The sequence below is a fragment of the Pseudorca crassidens genome, chromosome 11, assembly GCF_039906515.1.
Source record: "Pseudorca crassidens isolate mPseCra1 chromosome 11, mPseCra1.hap1, whole genome shotgun sequence".
NCBI classification, from domain to species: domain Eukaryota; kingdom Metazoa; phylum Chordata; class Mammalia; order Artiodactyla; family Delphinidae; genus Pseudorca; species Pseudorca crassidens.
The window spans coordinates 86,358,135-86,379,389 of record NC_090306.1 but is presented as its reverse complement, the minus strand read 5'-3'; the positions used below and the strand labels follow the sequence as shown (position 1 = coordinate 86,379,389).

Genomic DNA, 21,255 nt, shown 5'->3' with positions numbered 1-21,255 from the left:
CTCTGGCCTATATTTTCTTGTGTCATTTTCTCTTTTTCTATTATTTCTATCAACAAGGGTTTTTTGCCTATTTCTCTTCCCCTCCTAAATTTAAGCCATTAAATTTTTATGCACCCATATCCTGAGACAAGTTACTGCCACAATGTTGAATCTATTTCTTACACCCTCTGGGATTTAATGCTGATTCTTTTAAACACTGAAAGTTGTCCTTAATTATTCTTTTTTTTCCCTTTAAGAAGGCAGAATTGATCACCAGATGGTCAAGTATATAATCTCTCTTTATTACTCAGAATTAGGCAGCTCTGTTGATAGCTGACCTCTGCTCAGTATAGAGTTTAGAATTTCCAACTTGCTTTATCCTACCTAGAACTTTATTTTGCTTTGGTACATTTTAATTCCACCAATTCAAGAAGTGGGAATCCCTGACGTTTGATCAGAATCTCTCCTCCTATGTCCTAGATCACTCGTGTTGTCGGATCTGGGAGCCTACCTGGGATATTTTTGAGAGCTCAATTAGTTAGTCAAGTAACAAAGAAGGGCTAAATTCTCATCCTTCATAGAAGGATGACCTTTGGCTTGTTGTCATTTTCAGTAGGAAGGAGATGAGTTCCCAAGAAAGAGCAACAAAGGGGGGGCATATCTCACCTATTGATGACGGTATTCGTTTGAACTACTAGTTACTTACTTCCTTCAAAGCAATACTCTAGCACATAGCCATCTAAACCTGCTGCACCAATCTGGTCGGGGGGCCGCCACCTCATTGTGACAGTGGTGTCAGTTACAGAGTCAACAGTCAGAAGAGTAGGTGGGCTGGTTACAGCTTCAGAGATAAAAGAGACAGAAAAAGAAGAAATTATTAAGTACAGAATTATGGCACAGGAACTGTGATAAAATGAACTAGGATACAAATAAAAATATACACAGGGACTTCCCTGGTGGCACAGTGATTAAGAATACGCCTGCCAATGCAGGGGACATGGGTTCAAGCCCTGGTCCGGGAAGATCCCACATGCCGCTGAGCAGCTAAGCCCATGAGCCACAACTACTGAGCCTGCGCTCTAGAGCCCGCGAGCCACAACTACTGAAGCCCACACGCCTAGAGCCCGTGCTCTGCAACAAGAGAAGCCACCACAATGAGAAGCTCGTGCACTGCAATGAAGAGTAGCCCCTGCTCGCCACAACTAGAGAAAGCCCAGGCGCAGCGACGAAGACCCAACACAGCTAAAAATAAGTAAGTAAATAAATAAATAATAAAAAATATACATAGAAGCCCCCACGTGTTAATAAAATTCAATGAGACTCCTCGAGCATATGCTGTGTTTACGGCAAAGATCTGCCAGATGTGAAAATTTTTTTATCAACGCTGCCACATTTCCCTCCATTTGGGAGGTTGACATGGGAGTCTGGGAGGCCCAGGAAGTTGAAAAAGTCAAAATTTGAGATCTAATGATCTAGAGTAAATTTTCCATAACTTTCTAATTTTAAAGTGCAAACTCTTGTACTAAATATTTCTATTGAAAAATCTACTCACTACCAGAAAATAGTGGAGACGCCTTGTCTTCTCTTTCTTTGCCTTTACTGAACTGACATTTTTGGTTCAATAGATAACATTTAAAGTGTGACTATAAAGCAAAGAGACTAGCTTTCAAGTGTGCTTGGTTGAATTGATGTCAATTTGTTTTAGTTATAGTGTTTACACCAGGGTGCTGGGTTATACTTTCAGAAGGACAAATGGGGGTAGTCTTGTGTCAATGGGCCCAGCTACATGTTTCCAGTGGGAAGGGGCAAACAGAGCCACCCACAGCTGTCCTTGGGATTCTGGTAATAAATTCCAGGGCCTACATTATGAAGGCATTCAACTCTATTGTGTTGCTTGTAATTTCTTAGAAAATTGCCCCTAACCACCTCTAGTCTCCTACTCCTGTATCACTCTAAGAAGCTTCCAGGTCTGCTCCAGTTAGAGGTCAGAAGGAAGCAGTCACAATCTGGGGCAACGATTTTCATGACAAAGACACACCTCTCTTGACTCACCCAATGGAACAAAAGGTTTGGAGGGCATACTGGGCTTGGAGAGGCCAACGGCATTGACGGCAAAGATGCGGACCTCGTAGGCCACACCTTCAATCATATTCTTGGGCTCAAAGATTGTTTCTTTGCAGAGATCAAAATTCAGCCTCATCCACCTGGAGCTTTGCTTCTTTTTCCTCTCAATGAAGTAACCTGAAGGGGACGCAAAATGGAAACTGAAGTTTTTCCTTGGTCTCCAAAATTAAACTTTGTCAGATATTAGAATGTTCAAAAATTTCCCATATTCTCAGCACTCTAAGTGAAATAGTCATATATGTATTTTTAACCCATCTTATTCCATTGGTTTTTTTGAGAGAGATTATAAATAATACAAATATTAACATCATGGGATATAGATAAAAATAATAAGACTAGAAAAAATTAAAATTGTACTAGGAAGAGAAGAGAAAAAATAAACCACAGATATGTAGGCCATAGAAACTTACGTAGTCACTCTATTTGAGCAACAGATGTGGCTTTGAGTCCCAGCAATGTAAGAAGGGGGAAATAACCAGTTTTGTGAGTTTCATTATTAGCAAGTAGAAGAAAGTTCCTGTTCCACAGGGGAAGCAAATTCTTCTAAGTATTTAACTCTAGAAGAAATTGCCTCATAGACATAATTCTATGGATCTAGGCATTTACTGACCAGAATAAAGTTAGACTTATAGTTGTTTCAAAATTATGTATTGAACAGAAACGTCAAACAAAAAAAGAGGACAGGCAATCAGATGATATTCATCAGAGCTATTTAAATCTCAAGTACTTATAAAGCATCCCCCAATATATTTCAATGTGAATGGATATTTAAAAGTTTTCTTCTAAATGCAGTATTTTAAAATGTGCTTTGTACTAATGTGCATAAAGAGGACACCAACTCCGCTGGCAGGTCCACAGATGGACCAACACGCAGTTACCTAAGATTGGGGACCCTCCATCATAGAGAGGAGGGTCCCAGTTCATGATGCACCACTCATCTCCCACGTGTGTCACATTCGGCGCCACTGGAGGATCAGGGACATCTGTAGCAAACAAAAAATGGAATAGAATAAAATAAAATAAAATAAAATTGAGGGAGTGAGAGCACAAAGAAGAATGTTCATTGGAAAATATGTTTTTGGATGATAATCATAGAAGCAAGGTTATTTCTTATTATTTTTCCATGTTTACTGAAGTGCACTGGGTAACTAATTTGGGTGCAACGTCACGCTCCATATGGAATCAGGGAAGGTGAGCCCGATACAAATAAAATAATGATGTCTCCAAATCCTTTAAGTGTCACATTACAGAACCGTATGAAACCCAAGACTTTTGTTATTTACCTTGAAAATGGTGACTAAGAAATGATTGCCTAAATGTTGGACGTGATTTTGTTTTTTTGTTTTTTAACCACAGAAGTGACCTTGCAGCAGAACCGAATCAAGGACTAATTACTGCACATTTTACATCAGTTGCTGTATAAGATGTTGACTGGTAGAAATCCAAGTCAAAAATGGCAAGTTACCATGTCTTATAAATAGAGTTCAGTACATAACAAAGTGACCTTAGTTTTGGATCAATTTGAAATATGTTTCTTGGGAATTCCCTGGTGGTCCAGTGGTTAGGACGTTGCACTTCTGCTGCAGGTACGGGTTCGATCCCTGGTAGGGGAACTAAGATCCCGCGTGCCCCATGGCATGGCCAAAAAAAAGAGAGAGAGAAAAGAAAAAAAAGTAATATGTTTCTTAAGGGAAAGCTAAAGTGGGATGAAGAGATCATGAGACCTTGGACCACCGGTAATCTGCCATACTCAGTTCACTTGATTTCAGGATCAGGAAAAATGGACTTAAATGGTCATCTAAGAACCAAGGCAGATCTTACTCCTCTACAGTGAGTGTGATGTTGGAAATTATTTAGCAATTGTGTGTCAGTGACTGTAGAGGGCACTGAAAGGGAGTGTGACTGTGGACAGCTAATGACAGCAACCCCAAAAGGCTAACCTTAGCTACTCCTCACCGCAACTAGTCCTCTAGGCAAGTAAAGAGACAAGAGAGGAAAGGAAAGGAAAAGGAAGAAAAAGGAAAGAAAAGAGAAAGAAAGACATATAAAGAAGTGGCAAAGATAAAAAAAGAAAGGCAGTGATTTATAAAATACAGCTATACCGTGTGCTTCTCTGTTGGCTACCCAGAAAAGCTGAGAGAACCAAGAACTTGCAAAGTCTACTTTGGATCTAGACATGTCAGCCTGATTCTAGAAGTCTGCTGACTCAGAGGCCTTACCCACAACTTTAATCGTGATGGCTGCATGGGCTTCCCCAGCTTCATTTTTCAGATTTATGTGGTAAAGACCAGAATCATCTTTTTCTGCTACATCAATAACCAGAGTGGTGCTGTCAGGGTAATTTTCAGTTCTTATTCGGCTACCGCCCTCCATAATAGCCTACAGAGGAAAGAAATACAATGTGGCATGACCTATGCAAACAACAAGGACACCTCCAGAGTGCCTGGGCACTTAAGCTGGACATGGTGCTAATGCCTGAAATATGTGTTCTTAGTTTAATCCTCCACCAGCTCTAAGGACAAAAGTATTGTCATCCCATTTTACACACGGGAAGAACTGTGGCCCAAGGTTACACGGCTAAGAAGTGGTAGAACAGGGATTTGACTCCAGAGTTCACTACCCATTAACTCCTTAAAGAGAAAGTTGGGAGGAGCAAAAATACAAGCGCAGAAGTGTCATTCTAGGAGAAGAGTTTCTTTGTACATGAAATTAGAAATACTTAAACTCATATCAGAAACTAAATAATGATTTGTTCATTTCTTTAGATGTCTCGGAAATTTAAAAATACTGAAAAGGGTTGAAGAAGGCCACAGTGCCAATTTCCCATACAAGTTGAGTACTGAGTTTTCCCTTCCAGTAGACATGAAAGAATGAACATCTAATTCCCAAAGTAAAGACAGAGTGAGGTTGAGACTTCTATTATATTTTCTTTCTTTTCTCCTTCTTCTCCTTCTCCTTTTCCCCTTCTTATTTTCCTTCATTTCTCGCCTTCCTTCTTCCTTACACCAGAAGTTTAAAGCAGCATTACATTTTTCTGATTCCCAGGCCATATCTTCCATGCAATAATAGACAGCCAATATACAAAGAGGAAAAACAGAGAAAGGTCAAAGCAATTTAGAAAGAGGGTAATTTGCCACTGTTATCAACTCTACTCTTGTGTCTGGATTAGGACTTGTAAGTCTTCAATAACATAAGATTGTGGCAACGGTAAGAATACTTGAAATGGCTTTCATAATTCTCATTTTATAATAGAAAAAAATTTCCTCAGTTTAGCCAAATTCTAATCTTAAGATTGTAAAAGATGTTCTGCTTGAAAAGAAAAATAACTTACTTAGGGTGGTGTTATATTATCCTCTTCATATTTCTATGTTTTATTTTGTTTCTTATGCTATAATTTACATCAAGTAAAATTCATAGTTTTAGATATATAATCTATGAATTTTGACAAATTTATGTGAGTGTGTAACCACCCCCATAATCAAGCTACAGACTGTGTCCATCACATCTCACAGTGTCTCCATGCTCCTTGGCATGCAACCCACTAACCCCACATCCTGGTCCCTGGCACCCACTGGTCTGTTATTTGCCCCTTTGGTTTCCCCTTTTCCAGAATGCCATATAAATAGAATCAAACAGTATGTAGTCTTCCAAGTGCATATTTTTAGACTGATCCATGTTGCTGCTTGTATTACTAGTACGTTCCTTTTCATTGTTGAGTAGTTTTCCATTGTATATTCCACGTGCAGTTGGAATATGTTTGTACAATTGGACTTTTGAGTCATTTCCAGGTTTTGACAATTATAAATAAGTCTGCCATGAACATTCCTATACGAGTTTTTGTGTGGGCATGTGTTTCATTTCTTTTGGGTAAATACCTAGGAATAGCCTTGGGGAGTTTTATGGTAAGCTCATGCTTAACTTTATAAAAAACTACCAAACTGTTTTCCAAAGTGGATGTACCATTTTGCATTCCCACCAGCAATGTATGAGAGTTTAATTGTTCCATATCCTTGCCAGCATTTGGTACTGTCAGGTTTTTTTTTAATGGCTTTTAAAAAATACTCTTTGTTTTTTGTTCCAGCTTCTTTCACACAGCATAATTATTTTGAGAGTCATCCAAGTTATTGCAGTACTCCCTTGTATGAATTTCTTACAATTTGTTTATCCATTCACCCACTGATAGAATGTGCATTGTTTTCAGCTTTTGAATATTACAAATAAGGCTACTATGACCATTTGTTCTAGTAGATTTTTTTGCAGATTACATTGGATTTTCTACATCGATGATTATGTCATCTGCAAATAAAGACAGTTCTACTTCTTCCTTTCCAAAATGGATGTCTTTTACTTCTCTTTCTTGCTTGATCGCCCTGGCTAGAACCTCCAGTACAATGTTGAACAGAAGTGGTGAGAGTGAACATCTTTTCTCTCTTCTTTCTGATCTTAAAGGGAAAGAATTCAACCTTTCACTATTAAGTAGGATTATAGTTGTAGCATTTTTATGGATGTCTTCTATTATGCTGAGGAAGTTCCTTTCACTTCCAAGTTTGCTGAGAGATTTTTACTAGGAATGGATGTTGGATTCTGTCAAATGCTTTTCTGTGTCTATCGAGATGACCACATTTTTTCTCTGGTTTGTTAATATGGTGAATTATATTAACTTATTTGAAAATGTTAAACCTACATTGCATTCCTGGGATAAGTCCCACCTGGATATAATGTACTGTTCCTTTTATGTATTTTTAGATTTGATTTGCTAAATTCTGTTTAGAATTTTTTCATCTCTGTTCAGGAGTGATATTGATTTGTAGTTTTCTCTTCTTGTAATGTCTTTTTCTGGTTTTGCTATAAGGGTAATACTGGCCTTCAAGAATGTGTTGGGGGGGCTTCCCTGGTGGCGCAGTGGTTGAGAGTCCGCCTGCCAATGCAGGGGACATGGGTTCGTGCCCCGGTCCAGGAAGATCCCACATGCCGCAGAGCAGCTAGGCCTGTGAGCCATGGTCGCTGAGCCTGCGCGTCCGGAGCCTGTGCTCCGCAATGGGAGAGGCCACAGCACTGAGAGGCCCACGTACCGCAAAAAAAAAAAAAAGAAGAAGAATGTGTTGGGAAGTATTCCTATCTTCTCTTCTTCAATTTTCTGGATGAGTTTGCATTGAATTTGTATTATTTCTTTCTTAAATGTTTGGTGGAACTAACCAATAAAGCCATCTAGATGTGGAATTTGTTTTGTGAAAAGATTTTAAACTACAAATTTCATTTCTTTCATAGGTATAGGGCTATTCAGTACTGATTTAGTGGTATTTTGCAAATTCTGATATGTGTTGTGTTCATAAATATTTTCTAATTTCCCTTGTAATTTCTTCTTTGATCCATGAGTTACTTTTTAAAAAAGCTACTTAGTTTCTAAATATTTGGAAATTTTCCAAATCTTTCTGTTATTGTTTTCTAATTAATTCCACTGTGGTCAGAGAATATATCTTGCATGACCTGAATCCTTTCACATTTACTGAGACTTATTTATGGTCTATTTTGGTAAATCTTCCACGTGCATCTTAAAATAATGCCCAGTCTACTTTGTTCAATGGAGTGTTCTATAAATGTCAACTACATCAAGATGGTTGATAGTACTTCTCAAAACTTGTACATTTTGTTCTATCAGCTATTGAGAAAAGTAGTAAAATCTCTAACTTACCTATTTTTCTTTGTAATTCTATCATCTTGCTAATTGTCTTCTATTTGTCCCATCTGTCCTTTGTGTCTCTTTTGCTGCCTCCTTTTGGATTCATTAGATATGTTTTTGTGGCTCCATTTTACATCCTGTGTTGGCCTATTAGCTGTAACTCTTTGTTTTATTATTTTAGTGGTTCCTTTAGGGTTTATAGTATAGTCTACCTTCATGTGGTATTATGATACTTTACATTTAGCAAAAGAAACTTACAATAGCATACATCCATTTCACTCCTTTCAATCCTTACTTCCTTTCTCCCCTCTCGGCCTTATGTTTTCATTGTTACAAATTTTACTTACACTTATGTTTGAAGGCCATGGTGCATTGTTACTATTTTTGTTTAAACAACCAAGTATCTTTTTAAGGAGATTTAAGTAATAAGAAAAAATATTTTATACATTTATCCATGTAGTTCTTATTTCTGACCCACTTATTGATAGCTCCTTTGTGAAAATGTTTTCATCTTAGTATCATTTCCTTTTGACTTTAGGACTTCTTTTAATATTTCTTGTAGTGCAAGTCTGCTGGAGATGACTGCTTTCAGCTTTTGTATATAAAAAATTTTATTTTGCCTTCATTTCTGATAATTATTTCTACTGAGTATAGAATTCTAGGTTGACAGTTTTTCCCCCTTTAAACGTTGCTCCACTGTCTTCTCACTTGCTTTGTTTCCAGAGAGATCAGCTGTCATCTTTGTCTTTGTCCCCACAGGTTTAATGTGACTTTTTCTCTGACTACTTTTTTTTTTTTTTTTTTGCGGTACACGGGCCTCTCACCGTTGTGGCCTCTCCCGTTGCAGAGCACAGGCTCCGGACACACAGGCTCAGCGGCCATGGCTCACGGGCCCAGCTGCTCCGCGGCATGTGGGAGCTTCCCGGACCGGGGCACGAACCGGTATCCTCTGCATCGGCAGGTGGACTCTCAACCACTGCGCCACCAAGGAAGCCCTCTGACTACTTTTAAGATTTTTTCTTAACCACAGGTTTTGAGCAATTTGATTATGATGGGTCTTGGTGTAGATGTCTTTTTTTTTTTGGTGTAGATGTCTTAATGTTCCTTGTGCTTGGATTTTATTGAGCTTCTTGTATCTGAGATTTTCTAGTTTTTATCAAATTTGGAAAATTTGGGGCCATTTTTTCTCTATATATTTTTATGTCCCCCTCTTTGGGGACTCCAATTACACATAGATTTGACTGCTTGAAGTTGTCCCATAGCTCAATAAAGCTTTTTTTTTCCTCCAGAAAATGGAAAAGGAGGAAACACTCTCCAACATTAAAAAAAAAAAAAAAAACAAATTATTTTTTAGAGCAGCTTTGAGTTCCCTGCAAAATTGAATGGAAAAAGTACAGAGTTCTCATATACCCTCTGTCTCCACACACACATAACTTTCCCCACTACTGACATCCCCCACTAGAGTGGGTACACTTGTTATAATTAATGAACCTACATTGACACATTATCTTTGAAAGTCTATAGTTTACATCAGGATTCACTCTTGGTGTTGTACATTTTATGGGTTTTGACAAACCTATGACACGTATCCATAATTTTAGTATCATATGGAACAGTTTTACTGCCTAAAACATTTTATATAGGAAGTTGCAGAGTCACACTTGAGCCGGCTCTACTCTACCACTCCAATCTTATTTATTATTCTCCTCCTCACTCACGCTGCCTTGGCCACACTGGCCTTCTTTGTATTCCTCCAACACATTAAGTGCATTCTCTCCTCTTGTTCTTTGCACTTGCATTGACATCAACTGGAAATCTCTTTGCTTTGATCTTCTCAAAATGGTTTCTTGTTGTCATTCATAGAGGCTGTTCTCATGCCCCATGCAGTCACTTACTAATCATATTACCCTGTTTTGTTGTTGTTAAATAATTATTTTATTTTTGGCTGCATTGGGTTTTCGTTGCTGTGCGCAGGCTTTCTCTAGTTGCGACGAGCGGGGGCTACTCTTCCTTGCGGTGCACGGGCTTCTCATTGTGGTGGCTTCTCTTGTTGAGCACAGGCTCTAGGCGCACAGGCTTCAATAGCTGTGGCACGCAGGCTCAGTAGTTGTGGCTTGCGGGCTCTAGAGCACAGGCTCAGTAGTTGTGGCACATGGGCTTAGTTGCTTTGTGGCATGTGGGATCTTCTTGGACCAGGGATCGAACCCGTGTCCCCAGCATTGGTAGGCGGATTTTAAACCACTGCAGCACCAGAGAAGTCCCACCCTGTTTTGTTTTGTTTTTTTTAAATTTTCGTAGCACTCATTACTATCCAAAGTGACTTTGTTTATTTATTTATTTAATAATTCATTGCCTATTTCTCTTCCACCCCATTCCCTGACACCCATTAGAAGGAAAGGTAGAACCTCATTCACTGCACATAATAACATTCATATGCACATGCACAGGGTCACATAGTAGATAGTCAGAAATATGAAAAGTAAATGAATAGTTATTATATTTGCCTGAAAATCAGTAATCTTTCTTTATTAAAGGAGTTACATCTTTACTGTACATTTATTTGCTGCCTTCTTTCATGTGACTCACGGGAGACAGGGAGTAGGGTAGGCTGTGTGTGTGTTTGTGTGTATGTGTGTGTGTGTGTGTGTGTGTGTATAGAACAAACCTTATCTGCTCGGCTCCAAATGGCTTTAGGAGGTGGTTCTCCACTGATGGGAATCTCTAGACGAAGCTTGTTTCCTGCAATTACTGTCACTGTATTGTCAGCATCAAGACCATCCAGTATGATCTTCGGAGGATCTGGAATATTAACCGTGGCCTTTGTTATCAGACGGTTATTTCCATGTGATTATCTGGGTTAGTACTTGGCTAGTGTTAAACATTGGTAGTAACCAATATTTTATCCAGTCAAAAAGGATATAAGCGGAGTCAAAGTAGTTGGTGCCTGGTACCTTGCAAAACTACTTCATTGTTAAGACCTCTTAAAAATCAACTATTAAGATTAGTGATTACTACCAATTCATGTATTTTTCTTTAAATATCACATTTTGAATATAATTCCAAGGTAAGCAAAACCAGAAAAACAAGAACACAACTCTGCAATGATCTCTTTTATCTACTCACCAATAACATGAACTTTGGCAGGCAAAGTAACAGAGTAGGCATCTGGTGCAAATACATAATCACCTTCGTCCTCAACGAGAGCATTGGCTATCACTAATTTGTGGATTCTAAGGAAATGAAAAAACATATTTCTAAGACTTTGCAAAGATTTAGACTGTGTAGGACCCAAACTGAGGAGACACCTGGTTTTATCTTAACTTGTTTAGTGCAGCCTGGAGAGAGACTGAGAATAATGTGATGCCTTAATTATCCTATTTATTGATCCACATTCAGTATTTATTTTGGGCTGTATGAAACTATCTCTACAAATACAGCCTGCTTACTATGCAAGAATCTCTTGTTCCTTTTTAAAATCTCATAGCTTAAAAAAGGATAGAAGATAACACCTCACTGATGCCATATTTTAAGATTCAAGAAATTACCAAGGATAACCTGACTTTGGCTTTTTATGCAAACCTAAGAGCAACAGTTCTTTTTTTAAAAAAAGTTGAGGTCTAGTTGACATACATTATTATATATTTCATGTATACAACACAGTGATTCACAATTTTTAAAGGTTATGCTCCATTTATAGTTATTATAAAGTATTGGCATAAGAGCAATAGTTCTTAACTTTATTGGCAGCATGAGCCAGTGAATATCTGATAGACACTACGGCTCCTCAATCTGGAGAAAAACAAGTATTTTTGTACACACAGAATTTGCTTACAATTTCAAAGGATTTATGGGGGCCCCTGAAGTTCATTCACAGTCTCCTAAAAATCCATGGATCCTAGTTTAAGAACTCTTCTCCTACATCTTTGCTAGATTCTAGGATATTATGCAAACCATCCCCCCGCCTCAGCAAAAAAAAATTGTGGAAAGGTCATATGACACTTATTGGTTAGGGACAGTGAATCCAATTCAACCAGTTCCTGAACTAGAATTCAGTATCCTCTAAGCTCATGTTTATATGGAAAGACTCAGTCAATGGGTTTTGAAGTAACACAGCACCTCACCGTAAGGTACAGGTACAGGATCACAGGTAGGACATGATGTACAACAGAGGAATCACATATTCTTGCTATTTGAAAGCAAAGAACCGGAAATAGAGCCTCTCCCTATGAGTACTCCCCAAACATCCTTACCAATCATGTAATTTAGGAAGCAGAAGAAGTGAAGATGGGGACCAGCCCTCACTTGGGGACCACCCTAGCTTACTTACCTTCCCCTGTGAACAATCTTTAGACGGTCAGTCTCCTGAATGGGGAGGCCATTTTTAGTCCATTTTCCTGATAAGTTTTCAGATATCTCACACTTCAAGCAGATTTCTTTTCCAAGATTTACAGTCTGATCGGTCAGAGGCGTCAATATCTTCAGAGGTTTTACTGCAGAAATAATAGATGGTTATTAAGTGCCAAATCTAAATTCCAGACAGGCCAAGACGGTGTCATTTCACAATGGTACAGTTTCACTATAATGCTTGTTTTGAAAATGAGAATTTGTTCAATGCAGTTGAAATATTCGGGGACAATTAGAGCATAACACACATTTCACGTTAGCATGATTTTATTCATGAGAAAGACTAGGTGAATCCAGAAAACGGCACCCAGCTGAACTGAGTCAGGCAGGACCGCACAGAGCACACACGTACGCCTCAAACATCTACCAGCTGCTTTAGTTCACCCATGTTAAATGAGCCACATCCGTGCACATCTGAGGTGACAGCTCTCCATCCAACTTCAAATAACCTCCTTCTACTACTTCACAATAGCTCACAAACTGCAACACTTCTGACACCACTTCCACAAGCAAATTTCAGGTCTTTTTCAAGGTAAAGTGCCGTATTTATTGCAGTATTTATTAACCATTTAACATCTGTAAAACTGTACTACTGTTTTTGTCTTATAACTTATCATTTTATTTTTTAAAAAATGTGTCCCTGACAAAATTGTTGAGTGTTGTGTTCTTAACCCCACTTTCCCCATTAGCCCTATGATTTTTACTGCATGACTTTGTACAGCACAGTAATTTTTAGAAATGCATACGTTACATTATAGCAGGACTGACTGTAATTGCTTTAAACAGATAAGGATCTGCCTATGGTTGAAAAAACTTTTTGATATTACACTACAATGGCCATCATTCCACAAAACATAAGCAGTGTATTGCGATTACTTCCAAATAATTCAATAATCATATGAATTGCACCTGGACTTAGAAAGAAATAAGGAAGCAGAGTTTCTGCTCTGCATGTATTACCGATCTTCTTGTGAAGTTCGCTATTCTAATTTTCATGGCTAACTGGAAGGGACAGACTCTGCCATTAAGAGCTGACTACCATTAGGGGGCATTTGGAAAAGGACATGAATTCTTTCACGCCTCTAAAGCATATCGGGGGACTTCCCTGGTGCTCCAGTGGTTAAGACTTTGCCTTCCAATGCAAGGGGTGCAGGTTCGATCCCTGGTTGGGGAGCTAAGATCCTACATGTCTCACAGCCAAAAAACCAAAACATAAAAAACAGAAGCAATATTGTAACAAATTCAGTAACGACTTAAAAAAAATGGTCCACATCAAAAAAAATCTTTTAAAAAATTGTTTAAAAAAAATAAAGCGGGCTTCCCTGGTGGCGCAGTGGTTGGGAGTCCGCCTGCCGATGCAGGGGACACGGGTTCGTGCCCCGGTCCGGGAAGATCCCACATGCCGTGGAGTGGCTGGGCCCGTGAGCCATGGCCGCTGAGCCTGCGTGTCCGGAGCCTGTGCTCCGCAACGGGAGAGACCACAACAGTGAGAGGCCCGCGTACCGGCAAAAAAAAAGTGAAAAAAAAAAAAGCATATCGGCAAATTAGCTTAGTCTTCTCAATTGAGACCCATTAGTTTGAGCAACTTCTCAGCCCAAATGTAACTGAAGAATGTTGAATGTTTATTGAAGAGATAGCAAGTTCACCAAACCAAAGGTTACCAAAGGATTAAGCAAACAGGATATCAGGATTTGATATCATATCTAAGTATTTATCATGTATTTATACGGAATATTTCTTAACCATTTGGGTAACTTCTCTGGCAGGTGATTTTTATACTTCCTTCCCAATATTGGTATTCTACTATTAAACTGAGTAGTAAGTTCTTAGAGTCCCTGACTGATATGACATAGACACTCAGCTGGAATGGAATCTAATTTTACATATTTAAAATTGCCACAAGTACAAGCCAAATAGATTGAAACTCTCCTAAAACTGAATTAACAAACACAAGACACTAGTAAAACAGCTTGGAAGACATCCAAGGAAGTCTTACTTACAGTCAACGGTAAGTTTAGCAGATGACTGTCCTCCTGTTGTCATTACAGAATATTCTGCAGTATCAGCCTTTGTTGCTTCTTCTATGACCAAAATGTGTTTTTTGCCTTCAACTTTAATGTAGTGTCTTGATCTTGGACCAGGGACGATTTCCTCACCATTCTTAAACCTGAGTTAAAATAGATTATAAAAAAAAGTTTTATAAAAGACCCTTCAGGAGACAGATACCAGACACTCAAGAACTTTTTGTTGAATTAAAGAATGTATGGATCAATGTATCAACAGATTAATACTGTAACAAGTATTGTCTGAAAAATGACATTAAAAACATAAGCCCACTCTTCCATTTAAGATCAATCAGATAAAGATGCTAACAATGGATATTACCTACGTTGGGCTCTTGACACACACTAGTAAGAATATCATTTTAATACACTTTAAAGACAGTTGTGATTCTAGATTAGAATGAACAATCTATCCTGTACCAATTACTAGAGATTCCTGCTGCATAATTGACTCTGTTTCTCAATTAAGATTTTAAGACTCCGAATCGTCTAGTCTTTAATTTTGAGGTTACTCACAGAGAACTTGAGAAAACACTTCCCATCTGACCCCAAAACTATGCTTTTTATTTTTAAGAACTGTTAAAGTAATTGGTAATTCTCAGTCTAAAGTATTTTTCTGAGATACTTAACAACAAAGTTACTAGGAATAACATGAAAAAAGTATTTTTTCTTTTTTTTTTTTTGAAAAAAAGTATATTTTCCATGTAACTTGCCAGTATGGCATAGTGAGAGTAAGCATGGTATAGAGCACCCATGGGCTTTGGAGTCAAACAGACCTGGAGAACCTTGAGCCATCCATTTATTAGTAAGTGCCTATTTCCTTATATCTTACCAATATAGATTTCTGGATCTTTTTTCAGTTTTCTGTTTCACAGGTGAAAAAAAACCCAGTATCTTAGTATAGTTTTAGTTAAAACTTCTAACACGAATGAGGTTGAGATTCTCTTCATATCTGTAAATGCAATTTCCTGTTCTCCAAACTATGAAGGTACTTTTTTTGTCTATTAAAAATGGACAGGGACTTCCCTGGTGGCACAGTGGTTAAGAATCCGCCTGCCAATGCAGGGGACATGGGTCCGAGCCCTGGTCCAGGAAGATCCCACGTGCTGTGGAGCAACCAAGTCCGTGCGCCACAACTACTGAAGCCGGCGTGCCTAGAGCCCGTGCTCCTCAGCAAGAGAAGCCACCACCATGAGAAGCCCGTGCACCGCAACGAAGAGTAGCCCCCGCTCGCCGCAACTAGAGAAAGACTGTGTGCAGCAATGAAGACCCAACACAGCCCCAAAAAAAAAAAAAGGACAGACCTCAGGAAAGCTATTTACCATTTTACATGGGCATCATCTTCAGACACCTCACATTCTAATTCCACTCTGTCCCCACAGTACGCTTTTGTATCTTCCAGCTGTTTGGTCACTATAACTGGAGGCTCTAGTGTGAAAAAAACGAAAATCAGAATCATTAAATGTCCAAAAACCTGCCTTGTGACCCTGGGTTTGTTCACAGATGAAAAACCAACAATAAGAAAGTGTCATCCATCATAGAGCCATGGTTAGATGGTGGTAGGTAGTAGGTAGGTTTTTAATGATTTTTTCATGGCAAAATAAATAGCTGGCAACCCTGGGTAAGTTTTTCCAATTTTCTAAGAACTCTTCAAATCAAATAAATTATTGTTTTAGAGAGCAGACACATTGTATCAGATATCCTTCTTTTGGCAAATAAGATACCAGATGGTAGGCATTTCTGGGGAAGGAGAACCTATAACACTAAAATTCTCTACTTCTGGTTCTAGACGGATGATAGAGATTGCAGAATTGTCTTTTTAAAAAATTTTTTAATTGAAGTATAGTTGACGTTCAAGATTACAGAGCTGCCTTAATCATAGGTCCTCATAAAGAAAATAAGTGATTCATGGCTTCATTGACACCCTCCAGCTCTTTCACAATGTCTTAGTAAATGATGGTCTTCAGCGATCTCAGTGCCAACGATTGATGCACTTTACTAATGAAGCTGTTTCAAGAGAAATCTATTTGTGATCAGCTGAGTGTGTGAAATGGTTATCCAGTAGACTTTATTGGGTTTCAGAAGTTATCACGAGAACAATTATATGGCAAAGTACTGCTTGCTTGAGCCAAAACTACAAGGCATTTTTACTCAGTTTTTTTCTCCCTTTGGCTTTTCTAGTCTTCAACGAACCTGAAGATTAATTAGGATACACAATAACTGGCAGTACAGAGAGGCTTTAATCCAGAGCCAATCTAACACCCAAGATAAACCATCTCTAGAGGTACTGCCGTCTCTGCTCTGGAGCTCAAAAGCTCACTTCATCATTTCCATTTTGATTATCCCTGAGAGAAGGAGAGCTGTTGGCTCTTAATGGCTACAGTAAGAAATTTCACTTTACCTCTCACAAAGAGCTCAGTGGAGCATTTCTCATCACCAGCTGTCACATAATACTCTGAATCATCTGTTAGCACACAGTTATTGATAAACATGATTCTTTCACATCCTTTATGTTCAAAGATGTATCTGTTTTAAACAGAAGGAAGATAAACAGAGTCCGTGAACTTGATTTTACTCTTTTCTTTATTGCCAGCAAATTTGGCTTATAATTCAGTAATATTTGAAAGTCAGAAATAGTAATTTTGATCTGCAATTTATGTAGCCATGTCTTACGTAGTTTAATAAACATCAAACATGAAACCAATGACTATCTTTATAACATGTAATGTAACACATATGCATATTTACACATAATATTTAATTTGTCATTTTCTTTTATGTATGTTTTTCATTTCAAATATAAATCAGTACTCACATATTTGCCAATGAACCAATTGTTGGAAAACAGGGTTGGCTAAGATTTTTAACTCTGTACATTTTAAAAAATGAGCAATTCATCTACTTTATTGAGGGACAGAGACGATCTTTTTCATTGATTCATTGATTTCACTCCTTGCTAGCCCAGTGAGACAGATTTTATTGGGTGAATAAATGATTATACAATTTAAGCAATAATATGAACTTAATCATTAACATAGATGGTAAATTCTATAGAATGTGATTCTCTTAAATGAGCTTAAGAACTAGTGTTATCATATCATAGATATCATCTACTAAGAAAGAAGTTGAGTGTTTGGAAACAAAAACCTGAAATCTAAGGAGATTGCAAAATTTGATTATCTGTGACCTAGATTATGGATGGATATATCAGGGCATCATAACAGAACTAAAGAAAAGTTCTCATTTGGGAAATTCTCAACTTGAAGATTTCAAGAACAAAACACTAAGCAACATTTTTCTAGATAAAGATAACCAAGTAAAATTATGTTTTTGGGGTTTCCCTGGTGGCGCAGTGGTTGAGAGTCCGCCTGCCGATGCAGGGGACGCGGGTTCGTGCCCCAGTCCGGGAAGATCCCACATGCTGCGGAGCGGCTGGGCCCGTGAGCCATGGCCGCTGAGCCTGCGCGTCCAGAGCCTGTGCTCCGCAATGGGAGAGGCCATAGCGGGGAGAGGCCCGCGTACCACAAAAAAAAAAATTATGTTTTTGGTAAATTCAGGCTGCCTTCAAGAGATTTTTACCAGATATAAACATTATTATCACAAAGTCACTCTGAGAGCATGACCACATTAAGAAATTGGAATCCACCTAATTGTACCACAGAAGTGACAGATATTCAGGATTAAAGTCTTTTATAAATATGCACGTGGCTCCTGTTAAGTGAAAAAATATATATTGGAGTTGAAAATCTCTCAGACTGAGAAGGATCTCTGTAAAGTAGCTTCGTAATAGACTAGCGATACCATCAGGTATCAGGGATTAGTCTGTTTCCTTAATTTGGGAAAGGGCCAAAAAACAATAAAACACAGGCTTTAGATGCTACTCTGGAAAAACAAGTTATCTAATTATAAGGTGTGATTCCCAGCTGGTATATCAAATATAGATTTCAATTTTTTTCAAAATTTGATTATAAAAGAACTGGGAGAAGTTTGGCAATGCTCTGAAGTAATCACATATAACCTACAGTGACACAAATCCATGGTTAGGAATCACTTGAAATAGTTTGTATAGAATTAAAACATAAAACAGGGTTTAATTTATATAGTACTATAATTTTGATGGTTCCAAAATACATGAAAAGTTTTTGCTGTCCCGCTATATGATTTTGTATCATACAGGTATAACTAAAAAGTGCTTTTAGGCATAGAAAATTAAGTCAAATTACTCTTTGATTTGTATAGTTATCACTGATTATTCGCAAATTCCACTTACTTTGTACTGGGTCGAATTTCTTGACCATTTTTATACCATTTCACCTCCAACTTTGGATCCGCCAGTTCCACAGCAAATCTTACCCTGCCTCCTTTATCAACCTGATATGCAGGATCGAGAATTTTTGCAAAAGCTGTAAGAGAGAAGAAGCAAAACTATGTTCACATGCATATGCTATGAATTTGAATAGTCAATATATGTATGAGAACCTAAAGCTAAATAAAAAATTGAGACTGAAGAAGAAAGAATTAGGAACCTTCCAAATTATCCCTTATATTTTAGGAGTCTGAATCAATTTATAAACCATAAGATGGTTTAAAAATGTAAAGAGAATCCACATGCTTTTGGAAGAAACAGAAGAATTATTGAAGAGGCTTCAAAAATGATTATCTTCATTCTTCAGGGAATGTATAATACGAAGTATCCAAATGAAATTTGGACTTGAAGAACATGCTCATTCTCCTAATATGATTATTATCAGGATCATTGGCATTATCTGTGTACATCTATGGCACAGTTTTTTTATCATATAATTTATGAGATACTTTCGATGACTCGTGAGCTTAAATGGAATGCCTTTGACTGACTGAAATAGTAGGCTTGTCAAAGTTTTTGTACTGTGGAAACTTGCCCAAATATTGGCATGTTTAAACACTTGGGTAACCATATCGGGTGTGAGAAGTGAATTCCCCATGCCTCATCAAATGGGTGGAATAATATAACAGTAAAACAAAGAAACATAGAATCTACTCTGCCTAAATAAGAATCAGGAATTTGAGAGTGAGGGAGAGATGCAGAGGCTGGAGAAAGGGGCCGCTGAGAAATTGCCAGTAACAGCGGGAATGTTTAATATTCCATTATATAATACATTGTATGTGTCACTGTAATGCACCTTCTGTTACCTTAAACCTTCAACAGCTGTCTGCTACCCGCTTAGCCTATGATGTGCGGGGCAGTAAACTACTTCACCTGAAGTCAAGTTAACCAAGAGAAGAGTAACCCCTGCAAATTGCACCCCAACTAGTCCGTCCCCAAACCCAGCAGGAAATAGGAAGGATTAATCTCCCCCAGGGGTGCTCACCTGCGCTCTTCTTCTCCACTCTGCGCATGCGCTTGAGCCGCTTGAGCATCCCGCGCAGGTCAGTGATGCCGTACTGGAAGGCGATCTTCTCGTACTCGCTGGGTTTCGCATTCTTCAGCAGCTCCCACACGTCTATCTCAGGTTCTTCCTCCTGCTGTTTCACCTCCCTAACCGGGGAGAACCATTGCCTAGTTTAATAGCTGCCCACTGGCCCTTAAAGACAAGGAAGGTCGGAGTATGGTACCGATTTTTCGGGTCAGTGCTACAAGCTCTGTTTAAACCCTGAGTCCTTAAAGCCGAGGGGAAAGTGTACTTTGCCTGAAGTCTCAGGGAAACTTCCAGATTGTCAAAGATCAGATACGTGCACTTATATTAACGCTCTCGTTTTCCTAGTTAAAAACACAATATTAGGGGGAGAGGAGGATACCAGGAAATATCCTTAAGATATGTTTACTTATTTTCAACTTGCAAGTCTAACTAGGAGGTGAGATTTTAAGGAACTTAAAAGAAATGTTTTCATCTAGGATATCGATATTGAAATAAGGATTAAGAACTAGAAGATTTTAGGTGTTGGTCTGTGAAAGAACAATGCTCTCTTTCTACCTTCATTGGCGTGCATACCCTAGCTCTATGTGGAGATGGTACAAACCCAGCATTTCAAATCTTTGGATTTTGCAAATAGCATTTTCCCTACCATGTTAGTAAATGTGTACATTAACCATTTTTGCTGTTTTTTAATACAAAAAACATTTGAAACTGTGACTAAGCGTTTGCTTTTTGTTTTGGTTTGGTTGTTTTTCATATGATTTTTGTGTATACATATTCTTTTTAAGAGAAAACTTTTTTTTTCTAAATTGTTAGAGTAGAAAAAGAGAATGAGATCCAGAAATCTCTCGTATTTCATCTTAAAGTATTGTCTTGAACTTTTTTGGAAGCAGGTTGGGTATGAATCATGAAAATATAAATGTGAAACTGTAAAGCAAGTCATTAAGCGTTCCATGAACAAGGCGAAAGTAATTTCTTAGCGTAATTATCAAAATTATGACTCTAAATTTTGATCACTGTCAAAAGAACATATAAAGAACATATATAACTAATATATATACACACATATATATGATTTAAAGTACATACACTTGTCTGTATTTTAAAACCAAAAAATGAAACAAAACTCAGGAATAAACACTTTTAGGGAAAGAGACTTAGTATAAATGCAAAATATAATTCAAATTGATTTCCTTCACTAGCTAAGTAGTCCTAATTTTGTTTAAGCTTAGTTGACTCTTTTTATCAACTAAGGTTAATTTGGAAATGTTATAGTGACTGCTTACTGTGAATAATGCTGGTTTGGATATGATTTTTCCAGGAAAACCGGTCAACACATCTTAAACATCAGTGTGAAAACAGATTCATGCTATCATGTTAGCAAATAATGAGTTGCATATGTTTGCATTGTCCAATTAATTACAACCTGCTTCAGAATTTCTTGAGGAAAGACTGGGTTGTAATCATAGGGAAGGGGAGGAGAATATAAATATGAACATAGAGTTTAGGGTGGCATTAGGCAAGGATGACTTCTGCATATCTAATTTCCATTGTTGTGTAAGTCTTTTGCCCAGTAGAGGATGCTGAGGCAAATCTGGGAAATGGAAGG

The 21,255-nt window shown here is 38.0% G+C and overlaps 1 protein-coding gene across 13 annotated transcripts in view; it reads right to left on the bottom strand.

Moving 5' to 3' along the window:
* The window catches only part of MYBPC1 (myosin binding protein C1), a 93,965-nt gene that overhangs the window by 24,582 nt on the left and 48,128 nt on the right, over positions 1-21,255 (bottom strand). For all 13 annotated transcript variants that reach the window (XM_067697698.1, XM_067697708.1, XM_067697699.1 and 10 more), the window contains 12 exons: positions 19,602-19,768; positions 18,521-18,653; positions 16,652-16,776; positions 15,573-15,678; positions 14,188-14,354; positions 12,111-12,273; positions 10,907-11,013; positions 10,449-10,582; positions 4,323-4,482; positions 2,982-3,086; positions 2,032-2,220; positions 686-820 (listed from right to left, as the gene is read on the bottom strand). In XM_067697698.1, coding sequence (XP_067553799.1) covers positions 686-820; positions 2,032-2,220; positions 2,982-3,086; positions 4,323-4,482; positions 10,449-10,582; positions 10,907-11,013; positions 12,111-12,273; positions 14,188-14,354; positions 15,573-15,678; positions 16,652-16,776; positions 18,521-18,653; positions 19,602-19,768 — 1,691 coding nt within the window. The remainder of the gene's footprint in view (positions 1-685; positions 821-2,031; positions 2,221-2,981; positions 3,087-4,322; positions 4,483-10,448; positions 10,583-10,906; positions 11,014-12,110; positions 12,274-14,187; positions 14,355-15,572; positions 15,679-16,651; positions 16,777-18,520; positions 18,654-19,601; positions 19,769-21,255) is intronic.